General features: G+C 34.9%; 2 protein-coding genes across 2 annotated transcripts; one reads left to right on the forward strand and one right to left on the reverse strand.

Annotated features, from left to right (window-relative positions):
- Positions 1-5859: 5859 nt before the first annotated feature.
- On the reverse strand, positions 5860-7623 carry LOC143622311 (uncharacterized). Its single transcript, XM_077093498.1, has 3 exons — positions 7263-7623; positions 6501-6581; positions 5860-6421 (listed from the first exon to the last, which is right to left on the reverse strand). The coding sequence occupies exons 1-3, from the start codon at positions 7417-7419 to the stop codon at positions 6063-6065; spliced, it is 597 nt and encodes a 198-aa protein (XP_076949613.1). The 5' UTR covers positions 7420-7623; the 3' UTR covers positions 5860-6062.
- An 8029-nt stretch (positions 7624-15652) lies between these two features.
- On the forward strand, positions 15653-17486 carry LOC143622228 (ribulose-phosphate 3-epimerase, cytoplasmic isoform-like). The gene is made up of 8 exons (XM_077093427.1): positions 15653-15684; positions 15813-15935; positions 16297-16359; positions 16447-16553; positions 16640-16737; positions 16810-16902; positions 16984-17025; positions 17126-17486. Exons 1-8 carry the CDS (start codon positions 15653-15655, stop codon positions 17138-17140), a joined length of 573 nt encoding a protein of 190 aa, XP_076949542.1. The 3' UTR covers positions 17141-17486.
- The last annotated feature ends 1279 nt before the right edge of the window (positions 17487-18765 follow it).

Here is an 18765-nt window from a genome sequence, read left to right on the forward strand (position 1 = left end):
CAGGTATGCTATTGGGCTTAATGCGGCCGATTTCATCTTGCCGATTCGTTATATCCTTATAGAAAGATGCCATGCAACCAAAGTTCCATACAATGGGAGCAAGATATATAATATCACAAACCTCGAGTACTTTCTCTTTCAAAAATTGTGTACTTTCTCTATGGGATGTGTGTACTATAGTCTATAGTACATAAAATGGTACGAAAGCGCCCTCCATTACCTAAGCACTATGGAACGATTGTACATGCAAGTGTGTGACGATCAAAAGAAACATGTACTTGATTAAACGAGGTTTCTACTTCCTAGTCTTCGGTGACAATATACTATTCTTTAGGTAATTAACAATACTAAACAAATTAGTATCACCAGCAAAGTTTTTCTCAAAAATCCCTTGACGAAAATGGTTAGCGATGAGATTCCCTCGGTAATACTCGCCTGGATAATTTGGTTACCGATGGATCATAGAGGTACAACGGTACCTAGGGATATTTACAAAGGGATCTTATAAAAAGAGATTACCGATAGTTAATCTCTAGTGGACATTACGTCTTTTTCAGTGAGCCACAAGTCTTCTCTAATGACTTGACTGACACAATATTAGGCTATGTGTAGTGGATGAGCTACAAATTCGGTGAATTGCGACACGTGGCGCTTAGTCAGCAAAGGGTATAAATTTGTTTTTGATGTGTAATGGTGTTGTAGCCCCTCCAGTGCCGCGTCACCATTTTTTATTATTTTATTTTTGTAATTAAACTAAACAAACAAAAACCATTTAAGTTGATGAAATTTATTAAATTAACTAAATACAAGAAATATAAATTATAATCAAAATAAAAAAACACACCAAAAAATATAATAAAAAATACATATAAAATTACTAATTTATTCATTATCTTCATCTTCGTCCTCGTCTTCATCTTCGTCTTCGTTTTCCTCCTCGTCTTCTACTTCAACGGGACGATTATCCCACACGTGTTGAACCAAATCCGCCTTAAGTTGGTTATGTATCTCACTTGATGTGAGCTCGTGAGTGTTTTGCGTTCGTTGCTCTGCGGTTGGTTCAGGGAACTGTTCTGGAACGCTACCTGGTATATTGTTGACATATTGTTTGCCAGTGTCTTCTAAAATCATATTATGCAATATGATACACGTATACATGACATCGCTCATTTTTGCCATCGTTCATACACGACATGGGGTTTTCACATAATGCCACGTTTTTTTAGAACCCGAAACACCTCTAGATATCCTTTCGTGCGGACTCTTGCTTCTTCTTAAAGTATTCTCTTTTTTCTTCGATCGGGTCTTTAAACGTTTTGACGATTATCAAGTACTCTGGATATATCTCATCTCCCAAATAGTATCTATGACGATAGAAGGTATCGTTGGCATAAAATGGTAAGACCGGTATGCTACGGCTGATGCAATACTCTACAACGAGGGACCGTTGAGAACGTTTATGTCGTTGTTGGACCCGACGGAGCCGAAGTAGGCCGACCAAATCTAGAGGTCGTGTGAATAAATGGCTTGAAGACTAACAGTTGGTACTCCATGGTCACCACGAGTGTATTGACCTCGCCATCATGCGGTTGGATAGTTGCCCCACTCCCAATGCATGAAATCTATACTCCCAATCATGTCGGGAAAAGAATGTTTGCTTTGTGTACATCGTATATGCGAGTCGGGTCGTTAGAAGTTGGAATCCTTAAATAACGATCAGCGTATAATTTATATTAAAAACAATAATTAATATAACAAATTTAAATTTTACCGATGCAAAAATTCTCCAACGAGTCTCGCGTCGTTTTTTCAGCCATCTTTAAATACTCGTCGTTAATGTCGGTCGTGTTGCCGTACGCGAGGATGTGTAGCGCCGAAGTACACTTTTGAATGACAGTGAATCCTAGATATTCTCTTGCGTCGAGTTTTTGTTGAAAATATGTATGCTCTCGCTCCAAATCTCCCACGATGCACAAAAATAAACGCTTAGACACCCGAAAACGATGTTGAAACGCATCGTCGTTAAATGTAGGTGTGTCGTTGAAGTAGTCCTTCATCAAACGATCGTTCGCTTCGTTACGGTCCCGAAGGATATGCGATCGCCTACGTGGCGATGAAGAGCTAGTAGAGCCAGACACTATCTTATTAACAACGACCCGCATTGTGCTGATGACCTCTTCTGTCTCCTCCAACGCTCGTTGCATTTGAAAATTCTCTTACTCTCCTTAATTACTTGATCCCAAATGTCGGAAAAGTTCAGGGAGTCCGGGGAATCCATTTTGAGATAGTATGAAATGAAAATGTGAAGAAGTATGAAATGATGAAAATGGTATTTATCTTTGATTACGTGAAAATGTTTGAATTGGTTTGGTATTTATATTAAATAATTTAATTAAATTTTGTTTTTTTTTAAACAAATGACCGTTCAACGGTCACTTTTAATATTTAACTATTCTTTTCACAAACTCAGCTGGCGACAAATACATTGCGCCCCCCCCCCCCCCCTTGTCACCCCACATTTTGGCGGCACAAAAGTCCAGCCATCTCTATGAATAGGGGCATAGCCACTCATAAGTGAGGGGTGTCCCCCGTCCTCTGTGAAATTTTTTTTTAGTGTTAATATATCGAAAAATTTCCGACCGACCCCTGTAAAACTTTGAAGCCGTACTCTGTATAATTTCGAGACGACCCTCATAAGATTTTGAGACTAACCCTAACAAAAAATACAATGAAAATTTTATAAATATAATTATATAGACGTTATATAAACAATTATTCTTATTAAATTTGACTTTAATATTAACAAGTCTATTAGTCTAATATCCAATCCAATTTTTAAGCCCAAAACCCAATTCAAACCCTACTCAATTTTTAACCCAAAACCCAAAATCCCATTCTAACTTCTAAAATTTATTTTTTGACCGCCTTTGCTGCCTCACTTCGTCCTTTCATCTCACCACTCGCCGGAATCGGAAATTCCGACCAGGGGGTACGGCGAACTCAGTCACTCACCTTTACACCTTATCTTCTCACACAATATCACGTCCACTATTGCACTACATATTGTTTCCAAGTTTCCAACAGGCAACAACCCTCACGTCCACTAAAATTGTTTCCAGCCTTTCAGGTACAGTATAATATATTTAATTTATGTCTAATTTAGTTTGGCTTTTAGATTTTTAGGTTTATGATATTTAGACTACTATGTAAAAAAATTTGGGGGAATTTGGGGTAACATCCGACTTACTTGTTTCGTTGAGTTGTTTAACTCCTTGTGATAATTTTCGGGCATTTTCTGTTCCAAAAATATTACGATTAGTCGAGTTGTATCCATATGATTTTGATGAAAGTGATAAAAGAAGACTCCCGGTTGAACTCGCGACATACATCGATAATTTGAAAGGAGATAAACGATTTAAAAACTTGAACGGTAAAAGCAAGTCTTGTTCAATTGATGGTTCAAACAAAGAAACACCATTCCTTTGCATTGGTTCAAACTTGAATGGTTTAGCTCTCGTATTACCCGTCGCAACCGCAACCGTTGAAAGATCCTTTTCGGCAATGAAGTATGTGAAGTCCGATTTGCGTAATCGAATGGGTGATGAAAATTTAAGCGACAGTTGTATTTCAAAAACTTGCTTGTCAATGTTAAAGTAGATGATGTAATGGTTAGATTTCAAAAAATGAAAACTCGTAAAGAACAACTTTAATATATTTGTTATCTAATATTTTGTTTGGTAATTTTTTTTATATATATGACCCGACTCGGCCCGGTTCGACCCGACCCGATTTGACCCGACAGTTGTATTAGTACCGACCATAAAAATTCCCGACCCCTGTGAGAAAAATTTTCTGGATCTGCCACTGTCTATGATTATGATTAAGTCGAGCATCAAAGGCACAAAAGTCCAGCCATCTCTGGCTTATGCAATTCTCGTTGCGTATTGGCACGCGTCTCTCGTGGCATCATGGTACTGTTCGTCAATGGCTTTGGCTCATCTGTGGTAGATCGCCCCATCTAGGTTGGGATGTCACCAGAAAAGGGACTCAACATACATACACTTAATTAGTAAATGTTAATTATATAAGAAAAAATAAATAGTCACATACAAACAAAAATTAAATATATGCTTACATGAAAGTTTTCCGCTGGGACATCCAATAACACTAGGGACAAGCAAAATAACTCTTCAATATGCTTGTTACCAAATGGAAATCATGGCAAACTATATTGACTTCCAAAATTTCATTAAGGTGTACATCTTTAGTATAAGAGTTAAGACGCATGGGCAATTTGACAATCTTGTGTTGAATCATTAAGAGGTAGCATTTGTGTTGAATCATTCAGCATGTCTCTGAAATTTAATCATTAAGAGATTCTATAAACCATTGACAATTGTCTTTTTTGTGAACCAGATACACTCTAACCAATTTTACCTAACAGCAGTTCAATCAGTTATATTACTAGACAAACTCTTAACTAATCTAATTCAACTTTGGGCTTCTATGTGACTCCATTTGTGTTAAACACATGGACATGAATTTATATCTCCTGACCCAATGCTTAACCCAAGCCTACTCGTGGGTACAAAACTTACAAATTTAAGCCTCATCATTCCCGTTAGCACCTTTACAAATTAACTAAAATGGTCATTGAAATCAACAATTCAACATTATCCAACTAGACTACTTGATTCACCAATTTTGCATTTGGAGACTATTCTTACAACAAGCATATTTTTTTTAAATCAAAAATTAAAATTTCCACAATTCAACCACATATTTTGATTTAAACCAATTCCAATGGAGATTATAGTTAAGTCTCATCTATTAGTGTTGATTGAAATACAATTTTACCCAAAACCTCATTCAAGTCAAATTTGATCGAATTTGACCAAGTATTTATATAAGCCAAATTTGTAATTAGGACAGATATCTCGTATCTGTTCTTATGTTTATGTTGATAAAACTAAAAGTATGATCTTATTGAGTTATTTCCATGGGTTTGAATTTGGATCAAAATAAACACAATTGGGCCTCCAAGTCCAATTTATTATACCATGGGCACAAAATTTCAATTTAAACTTCCTACAGACCTACACTAAGTGATTTTTTTTTTGGCATTTTAGTGCAAGGTTCACATTATTTAAAACTAGTATATGTCAACAAGTCACAAACCTTAATTTGTTGTTATTGCGTCAAAATTTAAGATGTTGCAGGCCATTTTTCGAATCGTCACCCCTAAATTGTAAAAACACGGTTGGAATTTGGTTATGTAAGGAAGAAAACATGTCGATGCAATTCTAACAAAATTTGAGCAGTATTGAATTTTCTAGTTTCGATATTACTTTGCTAACTGCTTCATTGAGTTTGATCATTTCAGTTATGTTCATACTTGCGTAACGAATCACGGCCATAGGATATTCACCGGGGTTTATTCCCTAGACTTGAAATTTAGGCGTTTCTGTATGTGTCGATATGAACAAGACTTTATATCATCTTGTTCTATACACACAACATCAAATCTTCTTTTTTTTTACTCTACTTTGTAACGACTTTTAATCAAACAGTCTAAAGACAATGTACATGAATTGATGAATGACCCATGATTATGTCAGAAATTTGCATACAACCATACCGCCATAAGGCATAAGATAAGGAGAAGACACAAAACAACATTAATGCCGATGATGCATGCCCATAAATCTCAACATCTGAGTTGACTCACCAAAGCATATTTATATCAAAAGTATGTCTCATGTAGTGGGTCAAGTCTAGTGGGCCAAACTGAGTTGGGCTAAAACATGCTTTCTTGGCCCAATATGAGGGTACTCACTTTTACATTCTACACCTCAACTCAAAAACAAGCCAATCAATGCATAACCATATCATAATTAAGACTATTATTGAACACTCAAAATAACAAAAATCTTGAAAATACATATTTCCTGCCGAAAACATACACTTTTTGTATATCTTAAATAATCAACCTCAACACAAGTTATTCTCCTTTACATATTCGCCTTTACTATACATCAACCCGACGCCTCACGGCTAATTCATCACACCGCAACAGGATTTGGGCTTGGGCTTGGGCTCATCATCTTCCTTCCATTCATCGATGAGCTACGACTCGAAATTAAACTTGGAAAACAACTGCCAAACCTCTCCCTCTTCGTCTTTAACACATGACCACCGTTTGCCACCACATCACCGCCACTTTTCACTGCCTCACCATCATCTTCATCATTGTCAGAATCATCGTTTCCTCTTAAATTATCTTTGAAAAGATCAGAAAGTCTCATTTTCTTTTCTTGACCATTTGGAGACGGTTGGCTAGGGGAAACCGCAACAGGAGGTTTATTATTGCCTGCAGAGAACTTATGGTGGACCGGTGTGCTACCTCGTGATGGAGTGAATTCTGCATATTAGCCACCACTCAGATACCATTCATTTAGATTAAAAATTAATAACATAATTTGTGATTAAGTGCAACTTACCGCCTTTAACGCTCATGAAATCATCGTCACAATCTGAATCTAACCATGCTTGTGTGTCAAAAAATGTTTCATCTTTACTACCTGGAATGTGACATCAAGAATAAAATAAACAATGTGTATCATGCATTGTTTGTTACTTTATTATGTGTATTATTCCATGGTAAAGGTCAAGAAAAGAGGGATGGATAATGAATGAACTAAAGATAACTTGTAACAATTAATCATTGATCATGACAAAATGTATCTGTGGGCCATTCTTCACCACTAAGTTTCCACTGATTCCTATTCAAGTTTTTGTTTTCTAGTCAATTTTTTAACACCACCAAACAAGACCAGCAAATCAAGATAGAATTAGTAACTTTAACTTAAGAATGAAACAGTACAAAGATGTAATTAAATAGTGCTTTAAACTTTACAAAATATTTCAAGATCAAAACTTTGAACATAGAAAATAAGAAGTCAACAAATCTATTGTGTAATCCACAAGCAGTACATAACTTTTTCTTAAAATAAACAAAATAATTAAGTTCACAGCATCTTAAACAGGAAAATAAAAAAGTAAACACAGATATCAAATCTAATCCCATTAATTATGTCAAGAACAAACCTTATTAAAAAATAAATATTTGAGCTATTTATTTAAGATTTTCTTGATTGAACAGAATATGCAAATATTAACCATAACCCACCAAAATCACACCGACCCAGATGAAATCAAACAAAACCCATATCAAATCAAGATCAAAGGAACGAAATTTATACCAAAATCTTTAAAAGCAGTGGTGGATTTGGCGGGAGACCAGTTGGGTTTAGCAGCAAGATCGCCATTGATGTTGTGTATATCATTATTAGATGGTGCAAATAACCCCTTCACCTTCATCGCAGAAGGCTTCTGGTGATTTGAAACGCAACCACCCATTAAGAAGAAGAAATTGATGAAGAAAACGAGAGCAGGAGTTATAAAGTATGAATGAATGAATGGTGTGATTTAGCGTTACGTTTAAGATAAGAAGAAGGAGAATAATAAGATATTGATAAAGAAAAGAAAAACGGTTTTGAGTAGAATTAGAATTAGAATTATAGAATAGAACCCCAAATGTGACAAAATCGAGAGGAAATGAAATGGAGATGATTTGATTAAAAGGGTAGTTGTTGTTGTTTGTTTTTATTATTGTTAATCAACCATCAACTATTAACAGAGACATTGGTCCCCATTTTATTGAAGTTGATTTACAAGTGTATCTATTTTTGTTATATAGTCCTGATATGACTTTTAAGATATTTTTATTTTGTGTTACATTATACACACCTTAATATAGTTTGGGTGAATTTATAAATAGGTGATTATTGTCTAATTGAGCTCAGAAAACTCGAATTTTGATTTAATGCAACTTTCGTATATGAATTCAAATTTGAATTTTGATTTTTGAATCAGTTTTAAGTTTGAATCGAATTTGAATTTGTTATCTTCATAGTAAATTTAAATTTGAATTATATATAATATGATATTTTTAAAGTGAAAAATATCATTTTTAATTAATTTTGATCAAATTACTTCAAATTTAGATTAAAAATCTTAGAATTCAAATAACTTAATCCCTGATTGAGTAACTTGAAATTTGATTCTTTGAACAGCTCTAACCATACGGTCTTCGTAGTTTGCCTTTAACGTCACGAGATACAATATTTTCAATAGAATTGCATATTATGAATGTATACATCAGGCCCGAGTTATCTCGATACCCCTTAGACCCCACACATGTGGGAGTTCCGTGCACCGAGTTTTCTTTTTTATACGACTTAATATAAATTATTTTTGTTGTTTTTAGTAGTTATAAAGTACGAAGATATTTTATAAATCAGAATTAAAGGTTTTCAAATTGTACGGTTATTCTTATATACTTGTATTACAAACAATAATTAAGTTACATGAACGCTCATATAGCATTTTTTTTTATTTAACTTCTTTCTAAATTTTAACTTATGTCAATCAATCAATCAATCATACCCAGTAAAGTCCCATCAACAGCAAAGCTATAGGTAGGGTATGGGGAGGGTGGGATGTAGGCACACCGTACCTCTATTCAAAGGATAAAGAGGTGGGAGAGACCCTCAGCTCTAAAGTATATATATATAAAACAATTCAGAGTAAATCCAAGTTCAACAGTAATAATAATAATAATAATATATATAGAAAGAATATACTAATATTATATATATGGGTAGAATGATACTAATAATAATAATAATACTAATACTATATATGTGGCCAAAATAAGGTAAATAGAAGTCCTAAGGAATTCCTTTCTTTCTAAAAATCCTTAACCTTAATTCTATTTCTCCAAGAGTTCCTATCTTCAACCATGTCATCGGAAATGTTTAAGTCTATCAAATCATGTTTAATCCTCTCATCCCACGTCAATTTAAATCGTCCTCTACCCCTCCTCCCTTCTCATAAGTTAAATTTTAACTCATGAGAAGTTATAAACTTTATTTAGTGTTTACAGTCACGCATATAACATATACATAATGAAACGAAATGTTATTATCTTTCTATTTAAACTATGATGATGTATATTAGACCATCAGTTATTACTAATAATTTTAAAGAGTTTTATAGTTTTATTTTAATATTTTGATCAAACTCTATACTTTTATAATTCTTTGTTAAGTTATTATTTTTTAAAATTAATAGATTAAAAGAATATGATATTATAGAACTTTTAAATCGATAAAATGAAGTTAAGACATGTGATATGAGTGGGCGTAGCCAAAGGCATGTGGATGGCGCGGCAAACCCGGGTCTAAACGGCAGACACATGCTGAAACACCCAGCTGCTTCTTTTGTATAGTTATGACCAATCATATCACATTCCTAGCTTGTTACAAACTTTTTATTCTGTTTTATGCAATAAAGAATGGGACTCATGGAGCAACCTTCAACAAATTTATTAATTTAATAAAAGAAATTCTAAATAAGTATTTAAATTTTATTGTTTACAAATATTAGGTAACATTTTTTTTAATGACGATGTCCTTGCTACCGCACTCTTTAAATTTGGAGAGCTTTGATGTTTTATTGTGGCCAGCCTATGTTGTCTTAACTAGGCTCACGCCGGCTCCAGAATTTTGGCTTGGGCGTTTCCCTTTGAAATCACATCGCCGACTGCCAATTGGCAGTCGTTGTGTCACCACAAGAGCAGAAGTCTTTGACGTAACACATGGTGGGACAAAATCCCGGGTGGGCTCAGGGTTCGAATTGACAATTTTTGCACAATGCATAACTCAAATCCTTCATTGTCAATATCCACTAAAAATGACACAAGTGAGATTCGAACTTGAGTCTTCACAGGAAAACTCAAACCTTCTACCACTAGGCCACAAGTGGGGGATAACATCTAATAAGCAAAAAGAAGTGGAATGAAATTATACGAATTTCATTAAACCCATTACCCTCTCATTGCCGCCGCCACCACCATTGTCGCCTCCGCCACCACCAACCACCCACCACCATCTTTAACCCACCACCACCACTTACCAGCAACGCCCACCACCAACCACCACCTACTATCGCCCCCGACTATCACCGCCACCACAACCTGCCACCACCACCTATCCACCCATCGCCACCAACCATCACTCCCCGCTTCCGCTTATCGCCACTGTTGTCCATCACCAACATCACCCACCACCATTACTGCTTGCCACCCACCATCACCACCACTCACTACCATTTTGTATTTTATTCCGGCTTATACGAGCGTACCAAACAATATAAAATAATAATTCATTTTATTACCACATGGTAACCAAACATCTCAATAGAATTGTAACAATCTATTCCATTACCTCATCCATTTTCATTCCCTTTTATCTCCCATTCCCTTACCCCATACCAAACTTACCCTTATATAACGAGTGATTTCATTTTTCATTTAAAACAACATATTTTATGTTAAAACTAAAGTCGTAAACGGTTTCGTAGCAATTACTTAGAGTGTGAGTCATAAAAGCTCGTCTAATAAATGAGCATGTGCTCAAGTTTCACTTACGGAGATTGTTATTTAATATATTGAGTTTATTTGATATGAGATAATAAAATAGAAAATGGATTAGAATGGATGAGGTAATGAAATAAACAAAAGAATGGAATGAATCAATCCCATTCAATTGTTTTCTTAGGTTACCACGTTAAAATGGAATGAAAGTAAAACAAATAAAATTAATGGCGAGTGGCGACGATGGTGGGTGGTGGTGGTGGCAGCGGTGGTTATTGGTAGGCGATGGCCGATGGTGGTGGTCGCGGTGGTGGGCGGATGGGTGTGGCGGTTGGCTGCGACGGTTGTAGTGGGTGACGGTGGTAGGTAATGGTCGCCGGAGGTGGTTGACGGTAGTGGCAGGGGCAAAGGCGGTGGTGGTGGTGGTGGCGGTCGGTCATGGCTGTGGTTAGGGGTGGCAAAACAAAGCCAAATGAGTTGTTTTGGATCAATATGGATAATTTTTAAAATTGAAATGGGTTAGGATGGATTAAAAGAATTTTTCGAGTAGGTCAAGATGAGTTGAGAAATGCTAGTGACTTTTAGTTATGGGTTAGAATGAACTAAAACAAGCTCCATCCAATTTTATTTTAAACAAAACCCACAAACCAAATAGAAACCGAGAAATCAATGAAACCGAATAGATACCGAAATCGACCGAAATGAAAAAAAGCAAAACCGAACCGAAAAAAAAACCCCGGAAAAATCGAACCTGAACTGGTAAAAAACCGTTTTTCTATGAACGAGAATGACGGAGGAAACATTTTGGTTATTTTACATTTTGTATTTTTGATCTATATTTTGAGTTATTATTATTTTTTAAGGGGTTTTTGAAACTCTTTGTATTTTAACCTTCACTTAGGTCAAGAAGGGTTAACTTTACCCATCTTGACCCATACCCATACTAGCCCTCTATTTTAAAAGTCCATCATGACCCATACTCATTCTAACTCATCACCCAAATCCAAACCAACCCACTCACATTGCCACCTCTAGCTGCGGTAGTCGGAGGGTGGTGAGGATGACGTAGGGTGGTGGTGTGAGGATGGTGAATGTGATGTAATGTGAGAGAGTGAATGAAAAAAATAAGGGAGTAGATGGAGTGAAATTAAGGTATTTTATGGGAGAAAGAAATGAACTTGATAACGAGTATTTTATTTAATTTATCAATCAAACACTTTTTTTTACATTCCACCGTAATTGTCTATTCCATTTCGTCACTCATTCCAACATACTAAACCAAACGCTACCTAAATATATATTTGGATAACAACTACTTACGTACCCGTCGAGTTTAAGCTCTAAAAATATATATCATTTTCGTCATCCATCATGCTAACGGCATGAATATGCCATTTTTATGTGTGGGTAACCAACAATTACGGTTTAATATTTTATTATTGTAGATGGCAATTATTTCGTAGTCGAGGTTGGTTATCAAACACCATGAACAAGACATTTTAATATTATAATTAAGACAATGAAAACGAACCTGGACTCCACGCCAATCTGAAAAAGCTTTATTATTTGTGAACTTATTTTTTATTAATTTTAAAATACCCATAGTAACCAACGTAGCTAATTATCTACCCAAAAAAAATATTCTTTAATTTGGCTTGCTAAACATGTTAAGCATGTGCATGTCACATGACACTTAAATCTATCTATCCTCGTATATAATTGTCTATTGATGTTTTCTGTTGCTCCTCCCACCTCCCATATATAATCTATCCTCATATGTAATTTAACCCGTTTTGAAATCATTTATGCATTTATGTTATAATGAGATAACAATATCTAATATATTTGTGAAATAATCCATTAATCATTAAATAACAGTTCATGGATTATAGGTCTTTCAAACCCTGATAACTTTTAAACGGATTATAACATTTAATTTATTTGTGAAACTCTTTCATCATTTAACCCAATTTTAATTTATTTCCTCTACGTATTCTTCATCACCGGTTAACTTGACGATTGCCACCTACCATCGTCAAACTCCCCTCTCATGCATCAACCACCATCGTCACCTACATCAACCACCCATTTTTCATAAGACAAATATTTGTGTTCATGTTTGTTTGTTTTAAAATCTAAAAAACATGCACATCTCAATTAAAATAGCCCAAATGTTAAAAAAAACATAATGAACATAACAAACTAATATATACGTATTAAATCAAAACAAAATTATATGAAAAGAGGGAGGATGTGCTGAAACTAGCTAACAGATATACCTAATCAACTCTTGTAGTAGCTAACTCCGTTGTTATCCTCTTACGCTCTTATCGCCCTTTGCTAATATATGACATCGTGAAGGGGTGGTGATGGATTCATGAAACGTCACTATGTTTCAGTTTTTAAGGTCGGGTTAAGTGTCAAAATTGACTGAAATTTCAATCACAACATGTATTTCCGCTTCTTTCATTTTTACGGTATTATTTAAATATCAAACACACAATTATTTTTATTGGTGTAGGTATAATACATCGACCCCCAATCAGTTTATAATTTGAACTAAACCATCTACGTAGAGTTTATGAAATAACTACCAATTAATAGTCGGTCACATTCCCATACCATCTTCACATCTTCGAATCACTTTGAAGCAAAGACTTGTATTTTGTGTTTCTTTACAAATTAACAAGTGGATTTTAAATATCTTCGAAGGATACGTAAATTGAATAAAAAACACGTAAAGAAAACATACAAATAAATAAGGTTTCGAATTATGATACCCTTTTAAGTTAGTTAACAAGTGGTTGATAAAATAACAGTTTATGATTGAACTTGGAGTATATTTTCATATAATTTGATTGAAGATTTTCACCTCTTTAAACAAAGAGGTGTTACAAGAGAGAATGATAATAATATTAATAATAATAATAATAATAATATTAATAATGATATAATATTTATAAACTTAGGATAAATTACTAAATAGTCAAATAAGGATGTAATTCAACTCATATGACCCTACAAGCTGAACGTGTTAGCTAAGCAATGTCAACTTAGATCAACGAGTGTCAAATCGAGCCTCTTATATTATGAGAATTAATACATAAATCACTGAGATGAATTAGATGTGATTTATAAAAATGTTGATGGATTAACGTTATAATAAAAACCAAACTTTGGGTGATATTTGGATAAAATAATAAATTAGGCCGGAGGATTCCATGATTTAGAAAAGTTGAAAAAAATTAGTTTTGGTCAATATAAGACTTATTAACCTGGAATATATTAGAAAACCATGTATACAAATACACATCATAGAAAGAAAAACGAAAAACTTGGTGTGTATGTGGGTTGTGTTTGTTGTTCAGAGGAGTTTTGGGTTAATCACAAAATTGAAGTTCAAAATCATGTCCTCGTCAATAAATCATTAGCCTTGGTGTTTTGATCAACTATAAACGTTTTAGGTTGAAAACTTTGAATGTGACGGTAATAATGATTTTCCAGAAATCGTATCTTATACGGATAACATTTAGCCGAGAACCTTTTTATGTTTGTATATGGTTAAAACATACCTTTTGTAGCTTGTTTAAAAAACAAGATGGTGACAATGTAAATACGTGACATTAGGAAGGCTTTTTGTTACATTTCACTTGGTCTATATTTTAGGGCGAGACATGCAATATTTTATGCATTTTAAAATGTTATTATCAATTGTTGGAAATGCTTGATGGTTCTTGCCTAGGCCAAACCATGCCAAGACGCATATAAGATTCTGATTTCAGCATGGCTTCGAACATGCATGCATGTTACACAAGATATTTAGAGAGAAAATCTTGGTCAAAAAGGATACTTTTCAGCTGGTAACCTATCTACCTTACCTAACTATAAGCAACTATCAAGATATTCATTGAAATAAGTGGCTTCATAGGAAAAAAATAATACTTATGTGACTAAAAGATGTTCTCCATGTTTCATTGTTGGAATTATTTTTGCAATCCACGGAGTAGTTCTTGCCCTTCAAGCTTGGATTTAACATATAAAAATCACTAACAAAAGGGTCGCAAAATTGTAAGCTTGTAACCTTAAGAACCATCATCTTATGCCCAAGTTAGTATGCATCAGATATGTTGATAACGTAGGTTTTGTAGCTTTGAATAACTTACATAAGTCTTTTGAATCGTAGATTAATTATACTCATATTAAAGTAATTTAGTTGTACTCCATATCTTTATTCTTATCATTCAAAATAAGCCAATAACAACTAACAAGTATGCAAGTTTTGTTCTAAAACGTACCGGAAATTAGACCAAAGATCATCCTTGTATAAGTGGAGAACCAATATAGTAAAACATTGCAATTCATCGTGAAAGTGTATGTGTGTTGGAGGTTATAACCATTAACGGTTTTACATTTAAACCACTGAACTCTTTTAGATGGATGAGTTACCATTACTCAAAGTTGTCATTGCCAATAGATTATCGCTAATGCAAGGCCGGCTATGAGGCAGGGTCCGGTTGTCAACCAACCCCGGCCCAACACCTCGATAGGCCCGAATTGTTTTAAAAAATATTTATGAAAAAAAAAGATTATCTTAATGTTTAAACTCAGTTGCATTCGACACAAAAAATATTCATGACGGCTTTGCGCTAATGCACAATTCCTCAATTTCTACTTGAGTCGATTTAATATGTCACACATTTGATGATGTCGAATAAAACAAAACACTCACGAAGTGAGGTTTAGGGGGTGTTTGGCCTAGCTTTTATTTTTTAGCTTATGCTTATATTTTAAAATAGCTTATAACTTATTTTCTATTATTTGGTAAACTCTTTTTAAGTGTTTGGATTAGCTTATATTCTACAAGTTAATTATACATCTTAATAAGTTGTTAAATCCATCATTCTTTAATTTGTTTTAGTAATAAGTTGCTTCAATATTATTAATCCATCATCATTTGAAGGCAAATGAGTAATTTACCCCCTTAAACAAATAAGTTAAAAAACCATCTTCAAATAAGCTTATATAATCTTATAAGTATAAACTAAAAAAGCTAAACCAAACACTAAATTAAACTTATTTTATAAAAAAAAAAAAGCTAAATAAGCTATAAGCTTTGGCCCCCTTATAATAAGAGTTTGAGAAAGAGAATAAAAAATGAAGAAACATGATGATGAGAGTAGCAGTAGGTAAGATCATCATCATCAGCAGCAGCAGCAGCAGCAGCAATCGTAGGGCATTTGGTCGCCTGTCGTCTATTTCAACCAAAACTCATAATAATACTCGTATCTCCGATCACAAAACCCTACCGCTGAAGTTGGAAAAAATGGTATCAGCGAAGATCGCGCCATCGATGCTGTCGTCGGACTTCGCGAATCTGGCATCAGAAGCTCAACGCATGCTCGGCTTTGGTGCCGATTGGCTTCACATGGACATCATGGTCGCTACTCATCAAATTAATTATTAATTCATGCCTTCACAAAGTACTCGGTACTCAACTTGAATTACTATGGGTCGGATTCTGGTTTGTTAGATTTGGGTTCGGGTTACATGAGTATAGGTACTTTCGGGTCCGGGTTAATAGTTATTCGGGTCGGGTTTCGGGTTGTGGATAACAAATGACAACCCTGGCACTTTTAATTGAATTTATACTTATAATTGTCACTGATAGATTGATGTTAATATGCAGGATGGGATGTTTAAGACTTTGCTAAAGCTCTTATGTTATTGTCCCTCGTGTGCATATTTATCAGAAACTAGCAGTTGTATAACACGCACGCCATACATAACATTTTATGCAGCCATTTTGTCCCAAATCTTACAATAGGCACCCCGGTCATCGAGAGTTTGAGAAAACATACCAAGTAATGCTTTGTTCTTATTCAGTTTTTTCCGTGTTCAAGTTTTGGCCTAGCTTTATGGCAATGAGATTATTATTTGTTCTTGTGCAGTGCATATCTGGATTGCCATCTTATGGTCACAAATCCTCTTGATTATGTTGATCAATTTGGAAAAGCGGGTGCTTCCGGTTTCACATTTCATGTTGAGGTGTCCAAAGGTGGGATTATAAATTATTATGTTTATATGTTACTTGCATTGCCCTATTCATATTTTGGTTTTACTCAAAATAGTTACCTGTTGCAGATAACTGGCAAGAACTTGTTAAACGAATCAAGTCCAAGGGAATGCGACCTGGTGTGGCATTAAAGCCCGGAACACCCGTTGAGGAAGTGTTTCCTCTGGTATCTTATCATCATCTGTTCATAAAATATTTTTCTTCTGTAGATTATTATTTTATTTGCACTGGTTTATAGGTTGAAGGTGAAAATCCTGTTGAAATGGTTCTTGTTATGACTGTGGAACCTGGATTTGGTGGGCAAAAGTTCATGCCTGATATGATGAACAAGGTACATGAGCCGTGTTTTTAGAACTAAATTTTCCATTTGGGTTTTTTAATTTGTTTTTATTATTTCTTAATTTGGTTTTAGGTACGCACGCTGAGAGAAAAGTACCCAACACTTGATATAGAGGTTAGTTATTTCATACATGGAACGTTAATTGTATCTACATGTTTGAACATAGACACATAGTCATACTTGTACATTGAAACCTGTTTAATTTGGGATGCAGGTAGATGGGGGTTAGGGCCTTCAACTATTGACACAGCAGCAGCTACAGGCGCAAACTGCATTGTTGCTGGCAGTTCAGTATTTGGAGCTCCAGAACCAGCTCAAGTTATATCCCTACTGAGAACAAGTGTGAACAAGGCGCAAAAAACTTGCTGAAGCATATACAAGCAACAAGCTTTCCGAATGATTGATGAGTGAGCAACACATTTACTATATATGCGTTCTCGTTGATGTCTTAAATATGTATGTTGCTGTTTGATTTGCTTTGAATATTCTATACATGCACTCCTGATGTACTTTATGATTTAAACAGAGAAAATGTATGTGTTTTAATTTCCTTATTTTTTCTTTATGATTTGCACACGATGTTAGGTACTGTGTGGGGTGTGAGTTTATGAACCTTACACGAAACCCACATGTTTTGGTTTAGTCTAAACAGGCTTGGGTTGTTATGTTTGGTACTTGCATACAATAGCCAATGTATCTTGTTCCTCATATTTGTGAAGAATTTACTCATGATCTAGTTTGAGATTGCTAACTTTATTATTTGGAAACGACAGTAAAAATAGTTTTTAACGAAAATGATTCATTATGTTGATGGAAGGTCAAGTGATTGTTAAACTCAGTTAAGATGTTAGGATAGGGTGTTAAGCTTATTAGGGTCAGTTCATTTGCGAGGGAAAGTTAAATGAGTGTCCGAACAAGTCGAGATGGACGGAAGTTTTGCAAAACCTGGGTAGTAAACTTAGTCGAGTGGTGCTTTGTGTTCGTGTTCGATTAGCTTGCTCAACTCTATAACACCGCCTGCTCTACTGCTGTTGATTTTTTGACATAAAACCACTTGCCAAATGTCTGTTTGGATGTTACTGCTTAGAGGTGCACAAATCGGGTTCAAATGGAAAACCCGAACCGGTTCCAAACCGGTTTTTTTACACCGGGTTGTAAAATGGCACCGGTTCCAATCAAGAACCGGTTCGGTTCCCGACCCGAACCGATGCCCAGATATGCGAACTTTTAAGAACCGGGTAGGGTATGAACCGGAACCGGTTTTTACGTAAAAACCGGTTCCACCGGTTTTTTTTGAAATTTAAAAATTAGAGCCGTTAGGAACCGGTTCCAACGGCTATATAGCCGTTTTTGACCGTTGGAACCGGTTTTTTAACTATAAATAGGTTATTTTCTTACTATGAATAGTAAGGTTTGTTTGTTTACTTGTTAAACCACTTCCAAAACTATAAAACACACTCCAAACCACAATTAACCTTAAACCGACAACAAATGGCAACCAATGATGACGTTGTTATGGTGATCGAAACAACAAGATGCCCCGATGTTTGGGTTCATTACGATTTGTGTCTCATGACCGACTCACATGAGTTGGCACGTTGCAAATATTGCTCGAAGTTTCTTAAAGCAGGGTCCAACTCGACATTACGAAAACATACGAATAAGTATTGTCGAGAGAAAAGAAGATTGGAAGCTAAAAAAACGGAAATGGGAGAGTCGTCCGGCTCTACAACCCAAAAATAAGTATTCCCGGATTAAAACGACGGACTTTGTTTTTTATGTTTTAGTTGTTATGTTTAGTATCGTTTATGTTTTAATAATGTTTGTAATAGTTAGTTTTTAAATAAATAAAAT

The sequence above is a fragment of the Bidens hawaiensis genome, unplaced genomic scaffold (assembly GCF_021521415.1).
Source record: "Bidens hawaiensis isolate Kalapana, Puna unplaced genomic scaffold, B.hawaiensis_p1.1 tig00003115_1, whole genome shotgun sequence".
Lineage (NCBI taxonomy): Eukaryota > Viridiplantae > Streptophyta > Magnoliopsida > Asterales > Asteraceae > Bidens > Bidens hawaiensis.

Coding starts and splice junctions, on each gene's coding strand:
- LOC143622228 (XM_077093427.1), top strand. CDS start 15,653: ATGAAGAAACATGATGATGAGAGTAGCAGTAG. Junction 15,685..15,812: donor GATGATGAGAGTAGCAGTAG/GTAAGATCATCA, acceptor CTACCGCTGAAG/TTGGAAAAAATGGTATCAGC. Junction 15,936..16,296: donor GGCTTCACATGGACATCATG/GTCGCTACTCAT, acceptor CATTTTATGCAG/CCATTTTGTCCCAAATCTTA.
- LOC143622311 (XM_077093498.1), bottom strand. CDS start 7,419: ATGGGTGGTTGCGTTTCAAATCACCAGAAGCCTTCTGCGATGAAGGTG. Junction 6,582..7,262: donor CACTGCTTTTAAAGATTTTG/GTATAAATTTCG, acceptor GTCACATTCCAG/GTAGTAAAGATGAAACATTT. Junction 6,422..6,500: donor TTTCATGAGCGTTAAAGGCG/GTAAGTTGCACT, acceptor GCTAATATGCAG/AATTCACTCCATCACGAGGT.